General features: G+C 42.5%; 2 protein-coding genes across 2 annotated transcripts; both read left to right on the plus strand.

The window, feature by feature from the left end:
• The first annotated feature begins 3 nt into the window (after positions 1 to 3).
• AK6 (adenylate kinase 6) lies at positions 4 to 21,208 on the plus strand. The gene is made up of 5 exons (XM_050793595.1): positions 4 to 55; positions 3,273 to 3,365; positions 17,375 to 17,433; positions 17,536 to 17,681; positions 20,679 to 21,208. The coding sequence occupies exons 1-5, from the start codon at positions 28 to 30 to the stop codon at positions 20,869 to 20,871; spliced, it is 519 nt and encodes a 172-aa protein (XP_050649552.1). The 5' UTR covers positions 4 to 27; the 3' UTR covers positions 20,872 to 21,208.
• On the plus strand, positions 81 to 5,422 carry TAF9 (TATA-box binding protein associated factor 9). The gene is made up of 3 exons (XM_050793592.1): positions 81 to 93; positions 3,273 to 3,365; positions 4,408 to 5,422. The coding sequence occupies exon 3, from the start codon at positions 4,425 to 4,427 to the stop codon at positions 5,217 to 5,219; it is 795 nt and encodes a 264-aa protein (XP_050649549.1). The 5' UTR covers positions 81 to 93; positions 3,273 to 3,365; positions 4,408 to 4,424; the 3' UTR covers positions 5,220 to 5,422.
• Positions 21,209 to 21,281: the final 73 nt, after the last annotated feature.

Below are 21,281 nucleotides of genomic sequence, written 5' to 3' on the forward strand. Positions count from 1 at the left end.
GCGCCCGGAGCCGTCGCCGCGGGGACCATGTTGCTTCCGAACATCCTGCTCACCGGTCAGGGCGCGCGGCCGGGAGGGGATGGGCGGGGGCAGGTGAGGGGCGCGGAGTGTTCTGGGCATCGGGCGCCCAGGTAGGAGTTTCTCAGTGCCGTCTTCGGAGGCCTGCAGAGGGCCACGAGGCGGTTGTCAGCGTCCCGGGAGCCGACCCTCACGGGCGTTGCGGCAGGCGGGGGAGGGGACGCGGAACGTTATTTCCGTTGGCCCGAGGCTCCCGGGGGAGGTGAAGAGAGGTCGGCAGATCCAGCTCTTCTGCTTAGCAACCTGCTTAGTCTTTCGGAATCTGGTATTTCGTTTGTAAAATGGATTGTTAATTCTTTGGCAGGGTAGGCTTTGAAATTTTCAGGGAAATAAGGCCATATCTGCTTCCCAGTAGTGCCATTAATGGTGGATTCCTCACTCCTTAGGCCTCCGTGGGCCGTATTTTATTTTTTCCTTTGCTTCTGATAAACGCCTCAGATTAGATTTCGGTAAATGAGTTCAGATGTTTGTGGCGTGACGAAATTACTGTATGCTTTTGTTGAGTTACATCAGAGGCTCCCCCCGCCCCTTAAAAAGAAGGCATCTAGTGAGCATTTCGGGTCGTTTCTCGCGTAGGAGTGGGTCTTTGAAGCCATACTCAGGGTGCGTGTTATCAGTAAAGGGAACTAAAATGCTGCAAAACGACTTCAACGAATATTTTTGCTAGCCGTTCAGTCCTGAAAGTGTTTATTAAATTGTAGGCCATTCGTGGAAAAATCTAATGCATGTAGATTTTATTGTAGCGTACAGAAAAATTAAGACTCTGTGGAAACAGTACAGTTACATCATTCACCCAAACGTAAGATTGTTGGCAGCGCACAAGACATGTCTGTTTCTGAGAGATGCAGATTAACCACCCCACAAATAATGTTTAGCATTTTAGATTCCTTAAGCAGAAGATTTTACATCTTTTTGTATGGATCAAACATAGTGCCCTGGTTATTAAGTCATTGTCAAAACATTTTATTGAAAATGTTTTGACAATAAAAGTGAGCATTTTATTGAAAACATGTTGAGTCCAGACTTCAGACTTGGTGTATTATAGTGGACTTGGGGTGGCTGTTATTCTCCTAGATAAGGGAACTGGATTATCCCTGTTATCTTTATGCTCAAGTTTAATTTCAGGGATGTTAAACCTGAATAGCTGAAAATTATGAATTTGATGATCTTGAAATGTAATTATAATAGGTATCATAAGAGGAAGGTAAAGAACAATGTATATAGTATTGTCATTTATGTACAAGGGAATATATATTGTATTTATTACAAAGAGTATGTACATACATACATGTACATTTATATGCAAACATAAATAGGGTTTTTTTGGGAATATATACCTGTATAGGAAACTGGTTTACAGTGGTTATCTCTAGGGAAGGGTGCAAGGGGTCAGTAGAGGTAATACGGTGTCTTTCAGACTGCTTAAATTTTAACATGAACAGTTTTTGTTTTTGTTTTTGTTTGAGACAGTCTCATGTTGGCCAGGCTGGTGTCGAACTCCTGAGCTTAAGTGATCCTCCCACCTTGTCCTCCCAAATTGTTGGGATTACACGCGTGAGCCACCACACCTGGCCATGAACAGTTTTTAAATCTTTTTAAATTAAAGCAAATAGGCCAAGCAAACGAGCCTGTAAATTAAAGCTCATGCCCGTAAATCCCAGCACTTTGGGAAGTGGAGGTGGGGGGATGGCTTGAGCTCAGGGGTTTGAGCTTAGCTTAGGCAATATAGCCAAATCCCGTCTCTACAAAAATTAACCAGGGCATGTTGGTGCATACCTGTGGTCCTAGCTACTGGACAGGCTGAGATAGGATTTGAGCCCAGGAGGTGGAGGCTCCAGTGAGCCAAGTTCCACTGCACTCCGGCCTGGGTAACAAAGAGATATCTTGACTTTAAAAGAAGAAAAAGGTTGCCGGGCGCGGTGGCTCAAGCCTGTAATCCCAGCACTTTGGGAGGCCGAGGCGGGCGGATCACGAGGTCAGGAGATCGAGGCCATCCTGGCTAACACGGTGAAACCCCGTCTCTACTAAAAAATACAAAAAACTAGCCGGGCGAGGTGGCGGCGCCTGTAGTCCCAGCTACTCGGGAGGCTGAGGCAGGAGAATGGCGTAAACCCGGGAGGCGGAGCTTGCAGTGAGCTGAGATCCGGCCACCGCACTCCAGCCTGGGCGACAGAGCCAGACTCCGTCTCAAAAAAAAAAATAAAATAAAAAGAAGAAAAAGGTAAATAAATTATTGTAATTGATTCGAGGTGGCTAATTTTTTTTTTTTTTTTTTTTTGGAGACGGAGTCTCTGTCACCACGCTGGAGTGCTGTGGCGCGTCCTCGGCTCACTGCATCCTCCAACCACCCGGTTCAAGGGATTCTCCTGCCTCAGCCTCCTGAGTAGCTGGGATTACTGGCATGTGCCACCACGCCTGGCTAATTTTTGTATTTTCATAGAGATGGAGTTTCACTATGTCGGCCAGGATGGTCTCGATCTCCTGACCTCATGATCTTCCCGCCTCGGCCTCCCAAAGTGCAGTGATTACAGGCATGAGCCACTGCGCCCAGCACGAGGTGGCTAATTTTATTCTGAGTAGTTCCATGGTAGCAGCAGGCAGTTTGAATTGGCGTCAGAATTTGCTGAGCCCCACCCCTGGAGAATCAATACACTGGGTAATATTCTGACATTCAATTAGCTTTGGAAAATTTTTATTAGATCGTAGTACATGCTGATTTACATATGGCCAGGCATGGTGGCTCACGCCTGTAATCCCAGCACTTTAGGAGGCCTAGGCGGGCAGATGACATGAGGTTAGGAGTTTGAGACCAGCCTGGCCAATATGGTGAAACCCTGTCTCTACTAAAAATACAAAAATTAGCTGGGCATGGTGGTGGGCACCTGTAATTCCAGCTACTCAGGAGACTGAGGCAGGAGACTCGCTTGATCCTGGGAGGTGGAGATTGCAGTGAGCCAAGATCGCACCACTGCACTCCAGCCTGGGTGACAAGAGCGAAATTCCGTCTCAAAAAAAAAATTTTTTTTACATGTTATTGCTAATTAGGAAATTTTTCATTTCAGTCTTCAAGATCTTTAAGGGCAGAGGCCAGGTGAGACTCTGCCTCAGAAATAAAAAAAGGAAGGGCACAAGGTGGGCTGCAGTGTGATAAGTAGTATTTCACAAACAGTATTTTTCTGTGGCTTGTCTTACAGGTACACCAGGGGTTGGAAAAACTACACTAGGCAAAGAACTTGCGTCAAAATCGGGACTGAAATACATTAATGTTGGTGATTTAGCTCGAGAAGGTAAGGGACACTTTGGTGTTAGATTTGTTTTGTTTTGTTTTGTTTTAAGTCTGATAGTGGAGTGTTAGTGCTGGGTATTGTCAGAAGGTACAAAAAACAGATTGCCATTAAAGAATATATACTCTTGCCTGTAATCCCAGCACTTTGGGAGGCCGAGACGGGCGGATCACGAGGTCAGGAGATCGAGACCATCCTGGCTAACACAATGAAACCCCGTCTCTACTAAAAACACAAAAAAATTAGCCGGGCGAGGTGGCGGGCGCCTGTAGTCCCAGCTACTCGGGAGGCTGAGGCAGGAGAATGGCGTAAACCCGGGAGGCGGAGCTTGCAGTGAGCCGAGATGGCGCCACTGCACTCCAGCCTGGGCGACAGAGCGAGACTCCGTCTCAAAAAAAAAAAAAAAAAAAAAAAGAATATATACTCTTTTAGGGAATCCACAGAAATATTAAGTGTCTAATGCTATGTCTTGGTTATTTTGAGCATTTTCCCTTCCTCCTTGAAAATGGCTAGCAATTCTTGTGAATAGTTGGGAAGGCTCCTATGAAGAGACTGGATTTCGGAGAGGTAGAATGTGAATAAGGAGAATGTTTTCAAGTTGAGCAAACAAAGGTTTGGACTGCTGAACATATATATGAGCACAGTGAGTGTATTGGTCTCACTGGAAAGAGATTGTTTTGAGCTCAGGTGTAGGACATGACTATGCTATGGTATCTTAGTGTGAGGTTTGCATGCAACTGCATATATTCTAAGATGATAGATGTTTTTATTTATTTTACCCTGTTTTCCCCTAATCTTTTGTCACTCCCTTATTTGTGTCTTCATCTTTTTATAGTTGACAATGATTTGTACATGGTAGGAACTCAATAAATTAAAGGGATTTTAAGTATGCCTCATTAAAATTAAGAAAACATATGGTTTAAATTTAAAAAATTTTTTTACAGTTTAACATAGATTAAAAAATTTTTTAAGTTCCTGACAGTTGCTACTAAAGTAACTATTTCAGATTGATCTAATGTACATATTTTTTTCAAATGATCTAAAGTCTGATCATCGGATATCATGGAGTCTGGCAAGATGGCTTCTCCCAAGAGCATGCCGAAAGATGCACAGATGATGGCACAAATCCTGAAGGATATGGGGATTACAGAATATGAGCCAAGAGTTATAAATCAGATGTTGGAGTTTGCCTTCCGATATGTGACCACAATTCTAGATGATGCAAAAATTTATTCAAGCCATGCTAAGAAAGCTACCGTTGATGCAGATGATGTGCGATTGGCAATCCAGTGCCGCGCTGACCAGTCTTTTACCTCTCCTCCCCCAAGAGATTTTTTATTAGATATCGCAAGGCAAAGAAATCAAACCCCTTTGCCACTGATCAAGCCATATTCAGGTCCTAGGTTGCCACCTGATAGATACTGCTTAACAGCTCCAAACTATAGGCTGAAATCTTTACAGAAAAAGGCATCAACTTCTGCGGGAAGAATAACAGTCCCGCGGTTAAGTGTTGGTTCAGTTACTAGCAGACCAAGTACTCCCACACTAGGCACACCAACCCCACAGACCATGTCTGTTTCAACTAAAGTAGGGACTCCCATGTCCCTCACAGGTCAAAGGTTTACAGTACAGATGCCTACTTCGCAGTCTCCAGCTGTAAAAGCTTCAATTCCTGCAACCTCAGCAGTTCAGAATGTTCTGATTAATCCATCATTAATTGGGTCCAAAAACATTCTTATTACCACTAATATGGTGTCATCACAAAATGCTGCCAATGAATCATCAAATGCATTGAAAAGAAAACGTGAAGATGATGATGATGACGATGATGATGACGATGACTATGATAATTTGTAATCTAGCTTTGCTGCATGTAACATGTATACTTGGTCTTGAATTCATTGTACTGATATTAAACATGCATGCTGGATGTTTTCAAGTTGTGTTTTAGAAAACTTTAATAATAATTAATGAGTAAATACAGTTACCATACTTTTCAATTGAAATGAAGGTTTTTCATCAGCCTTAAAAGTGTAAGAAAAATAAAGTTGTCATTCATTACTTTGATTGTTGGTGCTTTGGCAGTTATGTTTTTAAAAGCAATTTTCTCCCTGTTGTCACCAAGGGGAGTAACAGTTGACAGTTGCAGCAACTTGCAGTACTGTAGTCTATTGTTGACCACTAGAATGTCACCTCAAGTGTCTTCAGATATATAGATCACAGTATGATCTCTGGTGTACGTCACTCTTGTGATCTGTTCTCTCAGTTGCTGAAGTATAACCATGACTCCTCTTTGGAGAGACTAGTTGGTCAGGATTTTTATTCATAGTGAATTCTTAACCTGCTTTGATTATCTTCCTCAAGTGTCCAACTTCCTAGGTCCCATTTTTCTGTCCCTTTGGTTATATTAAGGACCCTTAGTGTCTCCCAGTATGTCTCCACTTTTTAAAAAAAAATTTATCAGTGTCTCTTTTTGCAGGTTAATTTTGAGCATCTTTGTTTTTCATATTCCTGATACTATAAGCCAGTATCATGTTCATTTTTGATCCAGGGCTGATGATTAGGTTATAGTTTATATTTTTTTAATTTTTAAAATTTTTTTGTCCAAAAGAACATCAATTTATCAAGGTTATAGTTTCTGAAACCTAGATCTTTATTTGCTATCATACAAATACTCATTTTCCATTTCATTTTATTTCCTGAAACAGAATCTCATTCTGTTGCCCAGGCTGGAGTACAGTGGCACAATCTCAGCTCACTGCAACCTCCATGTCCCAGGTTCCAGCGATCTTCACACCTCAGCTTCCCAGTAATTCCAGTAGCTGGAATTACAGGTATGCACCACCACACCTGGCTCATTTTTATATTTTTAGTAGAGATGGGCGTTTGCCATGTTGTCCAGGCTGGTCTTGAACTCCAGGCCTCAAGTGATCTGCCCACCTCGGCCTCCCAAAGTACTAGGATTACAGGTGTGAGCTACCGCACCTGGCCTTCCTTTCTTTCTTTTTTTTGAGACAGAGTCTCACTCTGTTGCCCAGGCTGGAGTGCAGTGGTGCAATCTCAGCTCACTGCAAGCTCCACCTCCCGGGTTCATACCATTCTCCCGCCTCAGCCTCCCTAGTAGCTGGGACTACAGGTGCCTACTACCACGCCCAGCTAAGTTGTATTTTTAGTAGAGATGGGATTTCACCGCGTTAGTCAGGATGGTCTCAATCTCCTGACCTCGTGATCCACCCGCCTTGGCCTCCCAAAGTGCTGGGATTACAGGTATGAGCCACTGTGCCCAGCCCAGCCTTTACGTTTTATATCTATGAAATCTGGTTTTGTTCCTCATTGTTGAACACCACCATTTTGACAAGTGATTTCTGAGTCACATAATAGTCAATTTCATTCATGCATTCTAATGTTACTTTCACTTAATTTAACACTTCTAAGCTAATTAGAGCATTAATAGCATTGAGAGCAATGGTTACACTAGACCAAGGAAAATCCAGTATAAGGCACTTGTCTTCCTCTTCTTTAGGTCCTCTCCTACCAGTACTCACACCATTTCATTTGGTTAAGACAGAGTCTTGCTCTGTTGCCCAGGCTGGAGTGTGGTGGCCTGATCATAGCTCATTGCATCCTTGAACTCCTGGGCTCAAGTGATCATCCTGCCTCAGCCTCCCTTGTAGCTGGGACTACAGGCACACACCATCTTTCCTGGCTAATTTAAAATTTTATTTGCAGAAGGCCGGGCGCGGTGGCTCACGCCTGTAATCCCAGCACTTTGGGAGGCCGAGACGGGCGGATCACAAGGTCAGGAGATCGAGACCATCCTGGCGAACCCGGTGAAACCCCGTCTCTACTAAAAAATACAAAAAACTAGCCAGGTGAGGTGGCAGGCGCCTGTAGTCCCAGCTACTCGGGAGGCTGAGGCAGGAGAATGGCGTAAACCCGGGAGGTGGAGCTTGCAGTGAGCTGAGATCCGGCCACTGCACTCCAGCCTGGGTGACAGAGCGAGACCCCGTCTCAAAAAAAAAAATAAAAATAAAAATAAAATTTTATTTGCAGAGACAGGATCTGGCGTTGTTCCCCAGGCTGGTTTATTCCTTGGCTCAAGTTGTCCTTCTGCCTTAGCCTCCCAAAGTGCTGAGATTACAGACAAGAGCCTCTGTACCTCGAGTACTCAACACCATTTTAGTCAGTTGTGTATAGTCCCAACCGTTCTCTTTGTTATTAGGGAGATTATTTCATGAAATGGGATCTAAGTCTTAAAGGAAAAGTGTGGGGTTTTTTTCCCGCCTATAATGCCAGATAAAAGATTTCTGGTCTGACTTGACATGGAGTTTGATGGAGGTACTTTGTGGGGTTTTTTTGTTTGTTTGTTTGAGACAGGGTCTTGCTCTGTGGCCCAGGCTGGAGTGCAATGGCACAATTTCCCTTCACTGCAACCTCAGCCTCTGGGGCTCAAGTGATCCTCCCACTTCAGCTTCCCCAGTAGCTGGGACTACAGACACAAGGCCTCACTGTGTTGCCCAGACTGGTCTCTAATTCCCAGGCTCAAGTGATCCTCCCACTGTCGCCTCCCAAAAGTGCTGGGATTACCCACGTTAGCCATCGCGCCTGGCCTGATGAGGTACTTTGTAAAGTTTGACATCCCAGATTTTTTAACCCAAATCTTGTTTGAATATATCTGGAAATATTCTGAGGCAGCCAACCTCATTTTTGTTTCAAGTGGTGATATATTTTAAGGGAAACCAGGCAATCATCTATAATGCAGTGATTCTCAACTAGGTAATTTTTGCGCTTTGTGGGTATAGCAGTGTGTGAAGACATTTTGGGTTGTCACATGGAGGGGGAGGTGATGGCCAGGTTTACTACTAGCATCTAGTGATCAGTGACCAAGGATTCTACTAAAGATCCTATAGTTCACAGGACAGTTCCCTGTCTCCCCTAATAACAATTACCAGATTCAAAATGTCATTAGTAACAAGGTTGAGAAACCTTGCTGTAAAGAAATGAGGCTTATTCTGATGCTCACTAAAGTCAGAAAGAAAGAAACAAGGCTTTAAGAAAACCCTAGTTTTAAACATTTCTGAAAGTTTAGTATCCTAGTGATCATGTGGAATTGCAGTAGTAATTGAGAGAGGTCATCTTTACTCCCAAAACCAAGGCAAAAAAAAAAAATTAGGTGGGGAAGTAAGTTTAAGAAAACTGGCCGGGCATGGTGGCTCATGCCTGTAAATTCCAGCACTTTGGCCTAGCACGGTGGCTCATGCCTGTAATCCCAGCACTTTGGGAGGCCGAGGCGGGTGGATCACCTAAAGGTCAGGAGTTCAAGACCAGCCTGTCCAACATGGTAAAACCCCATCTCAACTAAAAATACAAAAAATTAGCCACGTATGGTGGTGGGCCCCTGTAATCCCAGGTACTTGGGAGGCTGAGACAAGAGAATCACTTGAACCTATGAGGCAGAGGCTGCAGTGACCTGAGATCACACCACTGCACTCCAGCCTAAGCAAGACGGAGCGAGACTCCGTCTCAAAAAAAAAAAAAAAATCAGCTCAGCGTTGCTGAGGGCGCCTGTAATCCCAGCTACTCGGGAGGCTGAGGCAGGAGAATCACTTGAATCTGGGAGGCAGAGGTTGCAGTGAGCCGAGATCACATCACTGTACTCCAGCCTGGGTGACAGAGAGATTCCGTCTCAAAAAAAAAAAAAAAAAAAGAAAAACTATTAGGAGTCTTACTGTGGGCCGGGCGCGGTGGCTCAAGCCTATAATCCCAGCACTTTGAGAGGCCGAGGTGGGCAGATCACGAGGTCAGGAGGTTGAGACCATCCTGGCTAACATGGTGAAACCCTGTCTCTACTAAAAACACAAAAAATTAGCTGGGTGTGGTGGCGGGCGCCTGTAGTCCCAGCTACTTGGGAGACAGAGCTTGCAGTGAGCTGAGATCACACCACTGCACTCCAGCCTGGATGACAGAGCAAGACTCCATCTCAAAAACAAAAACAAAAACCATGAGTCTTACTGTGGTATGACTATAAGAATGCTTCTCTTATCCCTATTCTCCTAGTCTCAAGACTCCTCCTCATTTGACATCCTTTCCTATATGCAATCATTTTTTATACTCTTACTAGCATCCTTAATTTTCCTGGCAGCAGTTTTTCAGTCTTCAGCCTCTTCCTAACTGCAGGATACCCATAGGTCTAGACAAAGTAATATATTGACATTGGATCCATTTCCAGTAGAAACTGTAAAGCATAGCTTGGCTTTGAACACTTAGGATCTTGATATATCTTTAACCTAGGGGTTGGCAAGCTACTGTTGTTTTTGTATGACTTCTGAGCTAAAGACTAGCTTGCAAAGTGTGAGGTATTTATGATCTGGCCCTTTACAGGAAAAAAAAAAAAGATGCTGATCCCTGTTCTATCCTTTTCTGAATCCCATTTTTCTCTCCCCTTATCAACTCCCGCTGGAAGCCTTGGAAACTAACTCCTCTATTGGCCTCTCTGACACTGCTCTCTCCCCATCTTTGCCTCTGATCCTTCCCCTTCCACTCATTTCCCCCGTGATTTCATTGCAGTCATATTGTGATTCTGCCCCTCCCACTAGTAATCTCACTCATTCAGGACTATTCACTCCCCTTGTGCTGATGACTTAAATTTACAATTAAAACAGCCCAATTTCTAGACACCTATTAGACATAACCATGTGGATAGTTCCCAGATGTTTACACCTCTAAAGTAATATGTTTAAAGCACATGCTCTGACGTCATCCTTGACTGTACTTGCCCACTCTGATTTCTACATCCCAAGCATATAAATACACATTCACTCTCTCACAAAGATCCACTTGGCCTTTGAATCTTGATGGTTTCTCCAACACATCCCTGCAGTACCCCTATTTCATCAAGACCACTGGTGCTATGCCTAGAATCCTACCTAGAATCTCTTATTTGACCTCTTCAGTAACTCTTTCCTCCCTCTTCTACACTATCATTTTCTTAAAAGCAGGGAAGGAGAATGACATGATTTGAATTTTTTACTCACATAGTCCATCCTCCTTAAGGAAATATAGCAGACTCTTTATAAAATGGCCACAGTTTACCTGCAGCCATTCCCCTGTGTCCCCTTCAGTGTAGCCATTATACCCTGTTGTTCTCAAACACTAGGAATTTTCCACCTCGAGTATTTATGCATGCTGTTCTCTTTATCTGTAGGTTTCCTTATCTTCCTTGCAACTCCTTAGCGGCCCAACTCCAATGTCATATCTTTAGCTTTCTAACTTCACTATGCAGAATTAATTGCCCTTTTCTTTTTGCATAAAAAAACAGGTATTTTATTTTATTTTTGAGACGGAGTCTCGCTCTGTCGCCCAGGCTGGAGTGCAGTGGCGAGATCTCAGCTCACTGCAAGCTCCGCCTCCTGGGTTCATGCCATTCTCCTGCCTCAGCCTCCTGAGTAGCTGGGACTACAGGCGCCCGCCACCACACCCGGCTATTTTTTGTATTTTTAGTAGAGACGGGGTTTCACCGTGTTAGCCAGGATGGTCTCGATCTCCTGACCTCGTGATCCGCCTGCCTCGGCCTCCCAAAGTGCTGGGATTACAGGCGTGAGCCACCGCGCCCAGCCAAAAACAGGTATTTTAAAGGCACCCAATCACTTTAAACCAGTTAATGTCTTGTTCTAATTGCTTTAGCGTTACCAGCTTCTTGTTGAGTTGAGGTAAATGTGGTGAATATGTTTCAAAAAGAAGAAATACGAAAATAAAAATTTTAAGTATTGGCAGCAGTATCAAAATAACTAGCATCCCAATATGATTAAAGAACAGCTTTCACTTGAGTGCATATAAGTTCTAGGATGGCAGTTAAACATAATGTCATGATTTTACAGTTTGACAAACAGCAGCAGCTGGGAAGGTTTTTTAAGGTAAGAATGAGCTTTAAAAAAATTTTTGGTGGGGCCTGGTGCAGTGGCTCACGCCTGTAAACCCAGCACTTTGGGAGGCTGAGGCAGGCGAATCACCTGAGGTCAGGAGTTCAAAACCAGCCTGGCCAACATGGTGAAACCCCATCACTAAACATACAAAAATTAGCCAGGCTTGGTGGCGAGCGCCTGTAATCCCAGCTACTTGGGAGGCTGAGGCGGGAGAATCGCTTGAACCCAGGAGATGGAGGTTGCAGTGAACCAGGATCATGCCATTGCACTCCAGCCTGGGTGACGAGTGAAACTCTGTCTCAAAATAAAAAAAATAAAAATAAATTTAAAAAAAGGTTTTTTTTGAGACAGGGAATCAATGTCACCCTAACTGGAATACAGTGGTGCAATCGTGGCCCACTCCAACCTCAAGCAGTCCTCCCACCTCAACCTCCAGAGTAGCTGAGACTATAGGCTGGCACCACCATGCTGGGCTAATTTTTTTTTCTTTTGGTAGAGGTCAGGTGTTGCTGTGTTATCCAGGGTGATCTCGAATTCCTAGGCTCAAGCGATCCTCCCACCTTGACCTCTGAAAGTGCTGGGATTATAAGCGCAAACCGCCATGCTAAGCTTTTTAACTCTGGTCCCACAGTTGATTTTTTTTAGAAAGTAATATATCTGTACCTAGAATTTTAACCGCAAAACTTTCTTTAGAAAATTGATTTAATTTTCTAATTTCTCAGTCATTTAAGCAAATCAACCTTTTTGATCTTTGCTTCAGATCCTATGTATAGGCAAGTATAAATTTGGCTTCCAATTGAAACTTTCTAAAGTAGCATAAAATTTATTCTTTTTTTGAAATTTGAAATGAAGTTTAGGATCCGTTCATTTCTCTGGTACAGGCTACAATCATCACTTACCTAAAAATCTGTGGTAGACTTGATAAGAAGTCCCTGCTTCTGGATTTGGTTCCTTCCAACTCATTCTGCATTAAAAAAAAAAAAAAAAATGATTTTTTTGAATTTGGAATTCATCATGTCATTTAATGCTGAAAATCCTTTAATGATTTTCCTTGGCCTTGGGATAAAGTCTAAACTCCTTCATGCAGCCTTCAAGGCCCTTTTTGATCTGGCCTCAGCTTACCTGACCCCTTACCACTTATTTTCTCATTGTTCTGACTTTCCCTCACTTGAAAGGGCCTGCTCCTTCCTAGTCTCTACCTTTGAATATCTTGTTTTCTCTATTTAGAAGAGTCTTCCCTAGTGTTTTTTTTTTTTTTATGTATCTACTGCAAGTCTATGCTTAGAGGTCGCTTCCTCCAGGAAGCCTCCCTTAATATCCCAAGTTTATGTTAGGTGCCCATCCTTATTGCTCCCATATCACCATGAACCGTAACATTAAAATATTATATTTCCAGGTGCCTTGTCTGTCCTCTCCCATTTTATTTTAAACTCTTTGAGGGAAGGATTATTTGTCTACTTGCTCACTTTATAAATTATGTGCTCATTATCCCTTAGGTCACTGGTATATGGTGTTTGATAAATGTTTTTTGGAATGAGTGTTTAAAAGTTTGGATTACAGCCAGGCACGGTGGCTCATGCCTGCAGTCCCAGCACTTTAGAAGGCCAAGGCGGGCAGATTGCTTGAACTTAGGAGTTCGATTCAGCCTGAGCAACATGGTGAGGCCGTTTCTCTACAAAAAGTACAAAAATTAGCCAGACATGGTGGGACACACCTGTAGTCCCAAATACTGGGGGGAACTGAGACAGGAGGATCACCTGAACCCAGGAGGCTGAGGCTGCAGTGAGCTGAAATCGTGCCACTGCACTCCAGCTTGGGTGACAAAGTGAAACCCTGTCTCAAAAATAAAAAAGTAAAAGTTTAGATTACACTGTTTTATTAAAATACATTAACATGGCTGGGTGCAGTAGCTCACGCCTGTAATCCCAACACTTTGGGAGGCTGAGGCGGGCGGATCATTTGAGGTCAGGAGTTTGAACCCAGCCTGGTCACAATGGTGAAACTCCATCTCTATTTTAAAAATTGGCTGGACGTGGTGGCTCTCGCCTGTAATCCCAGCACTTTGGGAGACTGAGGCAGGCGGATCACAAGGTCAGGAGATCGAGACCATCCTGGCTGACACGGTGAAACCCCGTCTCTACTAAAAATACAAATAATTAGCCAGGCATGGTGGTGGGCACCTGTAGTCCCAACTACTAAGGAGACTGAGGCAGGAGAATGGCGTGAACCCGGGAGGCGAAGCTTGCAGTGAGCCCAGATGGCACCACTGCACTCCAGCCTGGGCGACAGAGCAAGACTCGGTCTCAAAAAAAAAAAAAAAAAAAAAAAATTAGCCAAGCATGATGGCACGCACCTGTAATTCCAGCTACTTGGGAGGCTGAGGCTGAGGCAGGAGAATCACTTGAGCCCAGGAGGCAGAGGTTGCAGTGAGCCAAGATTGCACCACTACACTCCAGCCTGGGCGACAGAGCAAGACTGTCTCAAAAATGAATGAATGAATGAATAATATATTAACATGATTTAAGAAATTCTGCACTTCAGCATTAGTATAAAGACTTTAATCCTGTCTGGGCATGGTGGCTCACACCTGTAATCTCAGCACTTTGGGAGGCCGAGGCAGAAGGATTACTTGAGCCCAGGAGTTCAAGACCAGCTTGGGCAACATAAGGAGACCTCGTCTCTATAAAAAATATAAAAATTCACCTCTACAAAGAACGGAACAATTAGCCAAGTGTGGCGGCACACGCCTGTAGTCCCAACTACACGGGAGGCTGAGATGGGAGGATCACTTGAGCCCAGGAGGTCGAGGCTGCAGTGAGCTGTGATTGTGCCACTGCACTCCAGCCTGGGCCACAGACTGAGACCCTGTCCGTATACAAATAAAAACTTGACTTTGGGAGGCCGAGGCAGGCAGATCACAAGGTCAGGAGATTGAGACCATCCTGGCTAACACGGTGGAACCCCGTCTCTACTAAAAATATAAAAAAATAGCCGGGTGCGGTTGCGGGCACCTGTAGTCCCAGCTACTAGGGAGGCTGAGGCAGGAGAACGGCGTGAACCCGGGAGGCGGAGCTTGCAGTGAGCGGAGATCGCGCCACCGCACTCTATCCTGGGCGGCAGAGCGAGAATCCGTCTAAATAAATAAATAAATAAATAAAATAAAGACTTTAATCCTGAAAGTTAACACATCTATTTTAGACAGCATAATATATTGGTTCAAGTCTTTTTTTTTTTTTTTTTTTTCCTGAGACAGAGTCTTGCTTTGTCACCCAGGCTGGAGTGCAGTGGCATGATTTCGGCTCACTGCAACCTCCGCCTCCCGGGTTCAAGCAATTCTGCCTCAGCCTCCCAAATAGCTGGGATTACAGGCGCCCGCCACCACGCCTGGCTAACTTTTGTATTTTTAGTAGAGACGGGGTTTCACCATGTTGGCCAGGCTGGTTTCAACTCTTGACCTTGGGTGATCCACCCGCCTCAGCCTCACAAAGTGCTGGAATTACAGGCATGAGCCACCGCGCCCGGCCAGAGCCATCTTTTAAAAGGCAAAGATTTAAAATATAAAGGAACCTCCATGTTTATCTATTCAAGATTACCACATAGTACAGAATCAGCTATAGGTATTCTTAGATTTTGTGGTACTGTTTAAAAAAATACAATATTGTAAAAATAGTATATGGAAAAATACTCCAAATCTTTTTTCTTCTAATCTTTATCCCTAGTAAAGACAACTTTGAATTCTGCTTTTTATGTTTTACACTTGTATATGTGAGCATTTATGTTGCTGTCTAGTCTATACTACATGGTTTTTAAAACTATATTAACTATAATACTATAATACATATTTAATTTTAATTACATAATTATTACAAAATTAATTACATAATTTATAAAGTTGGTAAATCAAGATTTAACTATTTTCTTATTTGGCATTTTTTATTATTTTCTAATTTTATCCATTAGAAATTAAATGGTAGTGTAAATTTCTGAATGAATTGAACATATAACAGGCATAAATACAGACTCATTTTAATTTGCATCTCTTTAATAGCTAGGAAAGTTCAATATCTTTTCATGTGTGTTTACTGATTTTTTTCTACTTTTTCATCTTGTGTGAATTATTTTCTTGTTTATTGAACAATTTATTGTTATTTTGGTTTTAAGGTCTTTTATATTATCTACATTTCAGTCCTTTGTTATTTCTACCATTCTGTTACTTTTCTTAGAATTTTATTATTTCTCAAGGAACAGAGAGTCAACATTTTAAATGACTGGATCAGTCTTTATTTCTTCTGCCACTCAACAAACTCAAATGGCCGGGCGCGGGTGGCTCAAGCCTGTAATCCCAGCACTTTGGGAGTCCGAGGCGGGCGGATCACGAGGTCAGGAAATCGAGACCATCCTGGCTAACACGGTGAAACCCCGTCTCTACTAAAAATACAAAAAATTAGCCGGGCGTGGTGGTGCACGCCTGTAATCCCAGCTACTCGGAGGCTGAGGCAGGAGAATGGCGTGAACCCGGGAGGCGGAGCTTGCAGTGAGCCAAGATCAGGCCACTGCACTCCAGCCTGGGTAACACAGCAAGACTCCGTCTCAAAAAAAAACAACAACAACAAACTCAAATGAATCATTCCTTTGTAGCTCCATCTGGAGTTTGTAGTATAAAGTAAGGATTTAGATTGTTTTCTAAAATGTTAACCAGTTTTCTTCACACCAAGACAGTTTAATTGTTTAGGTTGATAGAGTTTCTGGTAGGTGAGCAATAGCCCAAGGAGGCAGAGGCCACACTAGGGTGCTAGAAAGGTGGTTTATGTGCCCAGAATCAGTCCACAGACCCTCCAGGCAAGACAAGGAGTTACAACTGCTTCTGTGCCCCCCAGTGACCATCAGACTACTCCTGTGTCCCTTCAGAATTTATGTTCACTTTAACCTCATTTCAACCTGTACCAAAATATTAAGGGGAAAGAGGTGGGAAGACTGCTATGTAACATGCTTTCAGAGATGGTGAGTGGATGATCTAAGCCTGCCTTAGATTAATACCTCCTAGGGGCCGGGGCTAAGGGTAAGATGGGGTGTGTCTTACCTCCTGAAAGAAAACTTATTTTGAAAGCCAGCTGTGATTTATTGGAAAGTTCTATTAAATTTAAATTTGCCTCCCTTGTAACTTTGAACGTTATTTTTGTTTTGTCTTCTGAAATAAGACTATTTGACTTTTATGAGGAATGGCAGTTTGGGATGCTGGAAATCTAGAAGTAAAGATACTGTTCAGAAGCATCTGGGTCCTGACCCTTCTCAGTCCCCATTGAGGATGTGAGCTCAGTGACAGAGGGTTCATTTCTGAAATCAAGAATCTGTTGCTGCTTTTTTCTTCCTTTTTTTTTTTTTTTTCTCGAGACAGGGTCCTACTCTGTCGCCCAGCCTGGAGTATAGTGGTGTGATCTCAGCTCATTGTAACCTCCGCCTTAAGCAATCCTCCCACCTCAGCCTCCCAAGTAACTGGGACTACAGGTGTGCACCACCATGCCTGGCTAATTTTTTTTTTTTTTTTTTTTGTAGAGACAGGGTCTCAACATGTTGCCCAGGCTGTCTTGAACTCCTGGGCTCAAGAGATCCTCCTACCTCATACTGCCAAAATGCTGGGATTACAAGCACGAAGCCACCACACCTGGCCTGTTACTGCTTTTGATACATTAATCTGCTTTTAAATGTATGTGAGTGTGTTTGTATCTGTTCAGGTATTTCCTCTTTCCACCAATCTGTAGTTCAACAAAAATAGTGTAGTCCTCTTCTAATAACCCCACAAATTCTGAAGTTGGCTATTCACTCTTTTTAGTTGGTTTCAGTTTTGATATTTAAAACAGTTTCAGAGATATTACTATCCAAGTTTCCCTCTAGACAAAATTCCAATTTATCAGTTAGTATGACTCCTTTGTATTTGGTGTCTATATGACATTTATTTTGTTAGTACACACCCTTGTATCTGAAAGAATAATTGATGATACATTTCCTTTCCTAAAGTCTAGAATTAATTGAAAATTACTTAAAGTTACTTAGAAAATATTATTTCAACAAGCAATTCTCAATCTCTTTTAGAGCAATTGTATGATGGCTATGATGAAGAGTATGATTGTCCCATTTTAGATGAAGACAGAGTAAGTATGACTTTTTCATAAAGTATGCATTTGTTGAATTTCATAGGAAAGTTGACTTCAGTTTTCTTAAGAAGCATTTTATTTTTTTAACTTTTCTTGCAGGTAGTTGATGAGTTAGATAACCAAATGAGAGAAGGTGGAGTTATTGTTGATTACCATGGTTGTGATTTCTTCCCTGAACGCTGGTTTCATATAGTTTTTGTGCTGAGAACAGATACCAATGTATTGTACGAAAGACTTGAAACAAGGTAAGAAAGGAGAAACATCAGATTCTTAAAGCATAATATTAACTTTTATTCAGATTCCTGAAATTGGCCAGTAGTACCATGATAAAGGGTTTTTGGTTTTTGGGTTTTTTTATTGTTGTTTTGAGACAGAGTCTTGCTCTGTCACCCATGCTGGAGGGCAGTGGTGTGATCTCGGCTCACTGCAACCTCCACCTCCCTGGTTCAAGCAATTCTCGTGCCTCAGCCTCCTGACTAACTGAGACCACAGGCACATGCCACTATGCCTGGCTAATTTTTATATTTTTTGTAGAGATGGAGTCTCGCCATGTTGCCCACGCTGGTCTCAAACTCCTGGGCTCAAGCAATCTGCCCACCTTGGCCTCCCAAAGTGCTGGGGTTACAGGTGTGAGTCATAGCACCCAGCTAATAAAGGGTTTTGTTTGAAAATATGACTGCTTTAAAATATGGGCAGTACTTTTTGAGTAAATTGATATCTCAACTGACAGTCTGATTGAGTAAAATGTACTGTGTAGAAATCCAATTTAGCCGGCCAGGCGCGGTGGCTCAGGCCTGTAATCCCAACACTTTGGGAGGCCAAGGTGGGCGGATCATGAGGTCAGGAGTTCAAGACCATCCTGGCTAACATGGTGAAATCCCATCTCTACTAAAAATACAAAACAAAATTAGCTGGGCATGGTGGTGGGTGCTACTCGGGAGGCTGAGGCAGGAGAATGGTGTGAAGTCAGCGGGCGGCGGCAGGGGGCGCAGAGCTTGCAGTGAGCTGAGATCGCGCTACAGCACTCCAGCCTGGGCGACAGAGCGAGACCCTATTTAGCCATGCCTTTTTTTTTTTTTTTTTTTTTTTTTTTTAATGTAAACCTTTGCTAGGAAAACAGTCAAGCCCCTAACATATTATTTGCTTACTGACTGAACACTACCCACTCAAATTATCCCTGCATCAGGAATAGGAAAGCTTATGAAAAACTAACAAAATAAACCAGCATCTCACAGTCTTTAACAGATACCCAAGTTAAACCCACAAATAGAGCATCAGATTTAATGCGGAAGAACCAGTAAAGAGAAACTTTCAGGAAAGTCTTTTTTCCCCAGTGTCTTTTGATCAAAGCTGTGGGAGTATGGGGATCCTAGAGAAATTAGAGGGCAATCTCAGAAAGGAAAGCTCCAGAATTTTGCTTAAGGTCGCGGTCAGAATTCGTGGTTTTCACTGATTATAGTCAACTCTGACTAACCAGTCTTGTTTGGGATACTTGTAAATCCTTGCACGGACTAGTATGGCACCAAATATACACATAGAAAAAGTAAAATTGGGGCTAGACCTAAAACTTTTTTTTAGGCAGTGAAAAGCCATTTAAAGTTTTGGGGCAGAGAAGTAATAGGGACTATATGGTACATATGCTTTTTTTCAATCAAGGCAATTTAAAATTTTGATTTAAAGATTACTGTTTTACATATATAGCCAAGTCATACCAAGTATGACTAAGGTATGAAAAAACTATGAGAGAGCTAGTTAGTATTTTTAACTATTGAAAAGGTTATAAAAAAGTAACAGCTTTAGGCTGGGCATGGTTGGGTGGTGAGGGGGAGGCAGGACGGCTCATACCTCACACCTGTAATCCCAGCAATTTGGGAGGCTGAGGCAAGGTGATTGCTTGAGCCTAGGAGTTTGAGACCAGCCTGGGCAACATAGCAAGATCCTGGTCTCTACAAAAATAAAAATAAAAAATTTAGCCAAGAGTAGTGGCATGCACCTGTGGTCCCAGCTACTTTGGAGGCTGATGTGGGAGGAATGCTTGAGCCTGGGAGGTTGAGGCTGCTGTGAGCTGTGATTGCACCACTGCACTCCAGCCTGGTGCCAAAGCAAGACCCTGTCTCAAAAGCAACCTAAAAACAAAAATATCCTCTTTATTGAAATGTAATTTACATTCACCCATTTAAAGTACATAATTCAGGTTTTTTTTCCAGTTTTGTGGGTACATAGTAAGTGTATATATCAGTTGCTCATTTGTGTTTTTTTTAGCATATCAAAAAGTTGTACAGTCATTACCACAACCAATTTTAGAGACTCTTGGGGCCAGGCACGGTGGCTCACGCCTATAATTCCAGCACTTTGGGAGGCTGAGTTGGGCGGATTATGAGGTCAGGAGCTGGAGACCAGACTGACCAACATGGTGAAACCCTGTCTCTACTAAGAATACAAAAATTAGCTGGGCATGGTGACGCGTTCCTGTAATCCCAGCTACTGAGGAGACTGAAGCAGGAGAATTGCTTGAACCCAGGAGGCGGAGGTTGCAGTGAGCCAAGATCACTCCAGTGCACTCCAGCCTGGGTGACAGAGCGAGATTCTGTCTCAAAAAAAAATAAAATTTTTGTCACCCCAAAAAGAAACCCCATACCCAGTAGTAGTCACTCCCCATTTACCCTCAGTTCCCCAGCCCTAGGCAACCAATAATCTACTTTCTATCTTTATGGATTTGTCTATACTAGACATTTCATATAAATGAAATCATACAGGATGTGGACTTTTATGCCTATCTCCTGTCCATTAGTTTGTTTTCAAGGTTCATTCGTATTGTAGCATATACCAGTACTTCATTTCTTTTTATTGCCAAATAATATTCCATTGTATGGATATATCATTTTTAAATACATTTATCAGGTTGTGGACATTTGGGTTGTTTCTACTTTTTGGCTGATATGAATTGAATATTTGGTTATGAGAGTTTTCCTAATTTACTAATTCACTGGGAATTTATTGAGTAGCTGACAAATTGTGGGCAGAAAAATTCAAACCTAAATGCTGGTCTCGTGATCTTTAGTTTAACCCTAGTGTCAAGAAACTGTCATATAAACAGGTACCAGTCATTCCTCTCTAGGTGAAGAGACCATTTCTGTAATTTTTCACGTATTGAAAAGTGTCCAGTTTTCTGGTATGTTTCTAAAACTCCAGTTAATGCCATTTATTTTGCTTTTTGTTTGGTTAACCTCCCTGCCTTCTAGGGGTTATAATGAGAAGAAACTAACAGACAATATTCAGTGTGAGATTTTTCAAGTTCTTTATGAAGAAGCCACAGCATCCTACAAGGAAGAAATCGTGCATCAGCTGCCCAGTAATAAACCAGAAGAGCTAGAAAATAATGTAGATCAGATCTTGAAATGGATTGAGCAGTGGATCAAAGATCATAACTCTTGACTTATAAGGCTAGCTACTTTATAATCACTCTTGTTGATATCTCTGCTGACATCATAGAAATTGTTCAAGTATCAGTAACACTTGATTAAAATCATGTTGCAGGACCAGCAGGTGGATAGTGTATAGGTTTATGCCTGTGTTTCTTTTTCTCCATGAGAAAGCTAAACATCTGAAATATAATGAATATAGTATTATTAAGGATTGAGACAAAACCTGTGATTTTGATACTTAAATTGCTAAAGAATAAATAAATCTAACAAAATGGGTGGATATCTTTTAAGTTTATTACAGAAAAAAATGCAGATGATCTCTTCAAATAAAACTAAAGAAAAAGCAACAGAGTATTCCTTTTCTCTTTCTTTAAATTAGAAAAAAAGTTAAGTGTTGTACTCGATACGAAGTTCAAAAGG

The sequence above is a fragment of the Macaca thibetana genome, chromosome 6, assembly GCF_024542745.1.
Source record: "Macaca thibetana thibetana isolate TM-01 chromosome 6, ASM2454274v1, whole genome shotgun sequence".
Taxonomy (NCBI): domain Eukaryota; kingdom Metazoa; phylum Chordata; class Mammalia; order Primates; family Cercopithecidae; genus Macaca; species Macaca thibetana.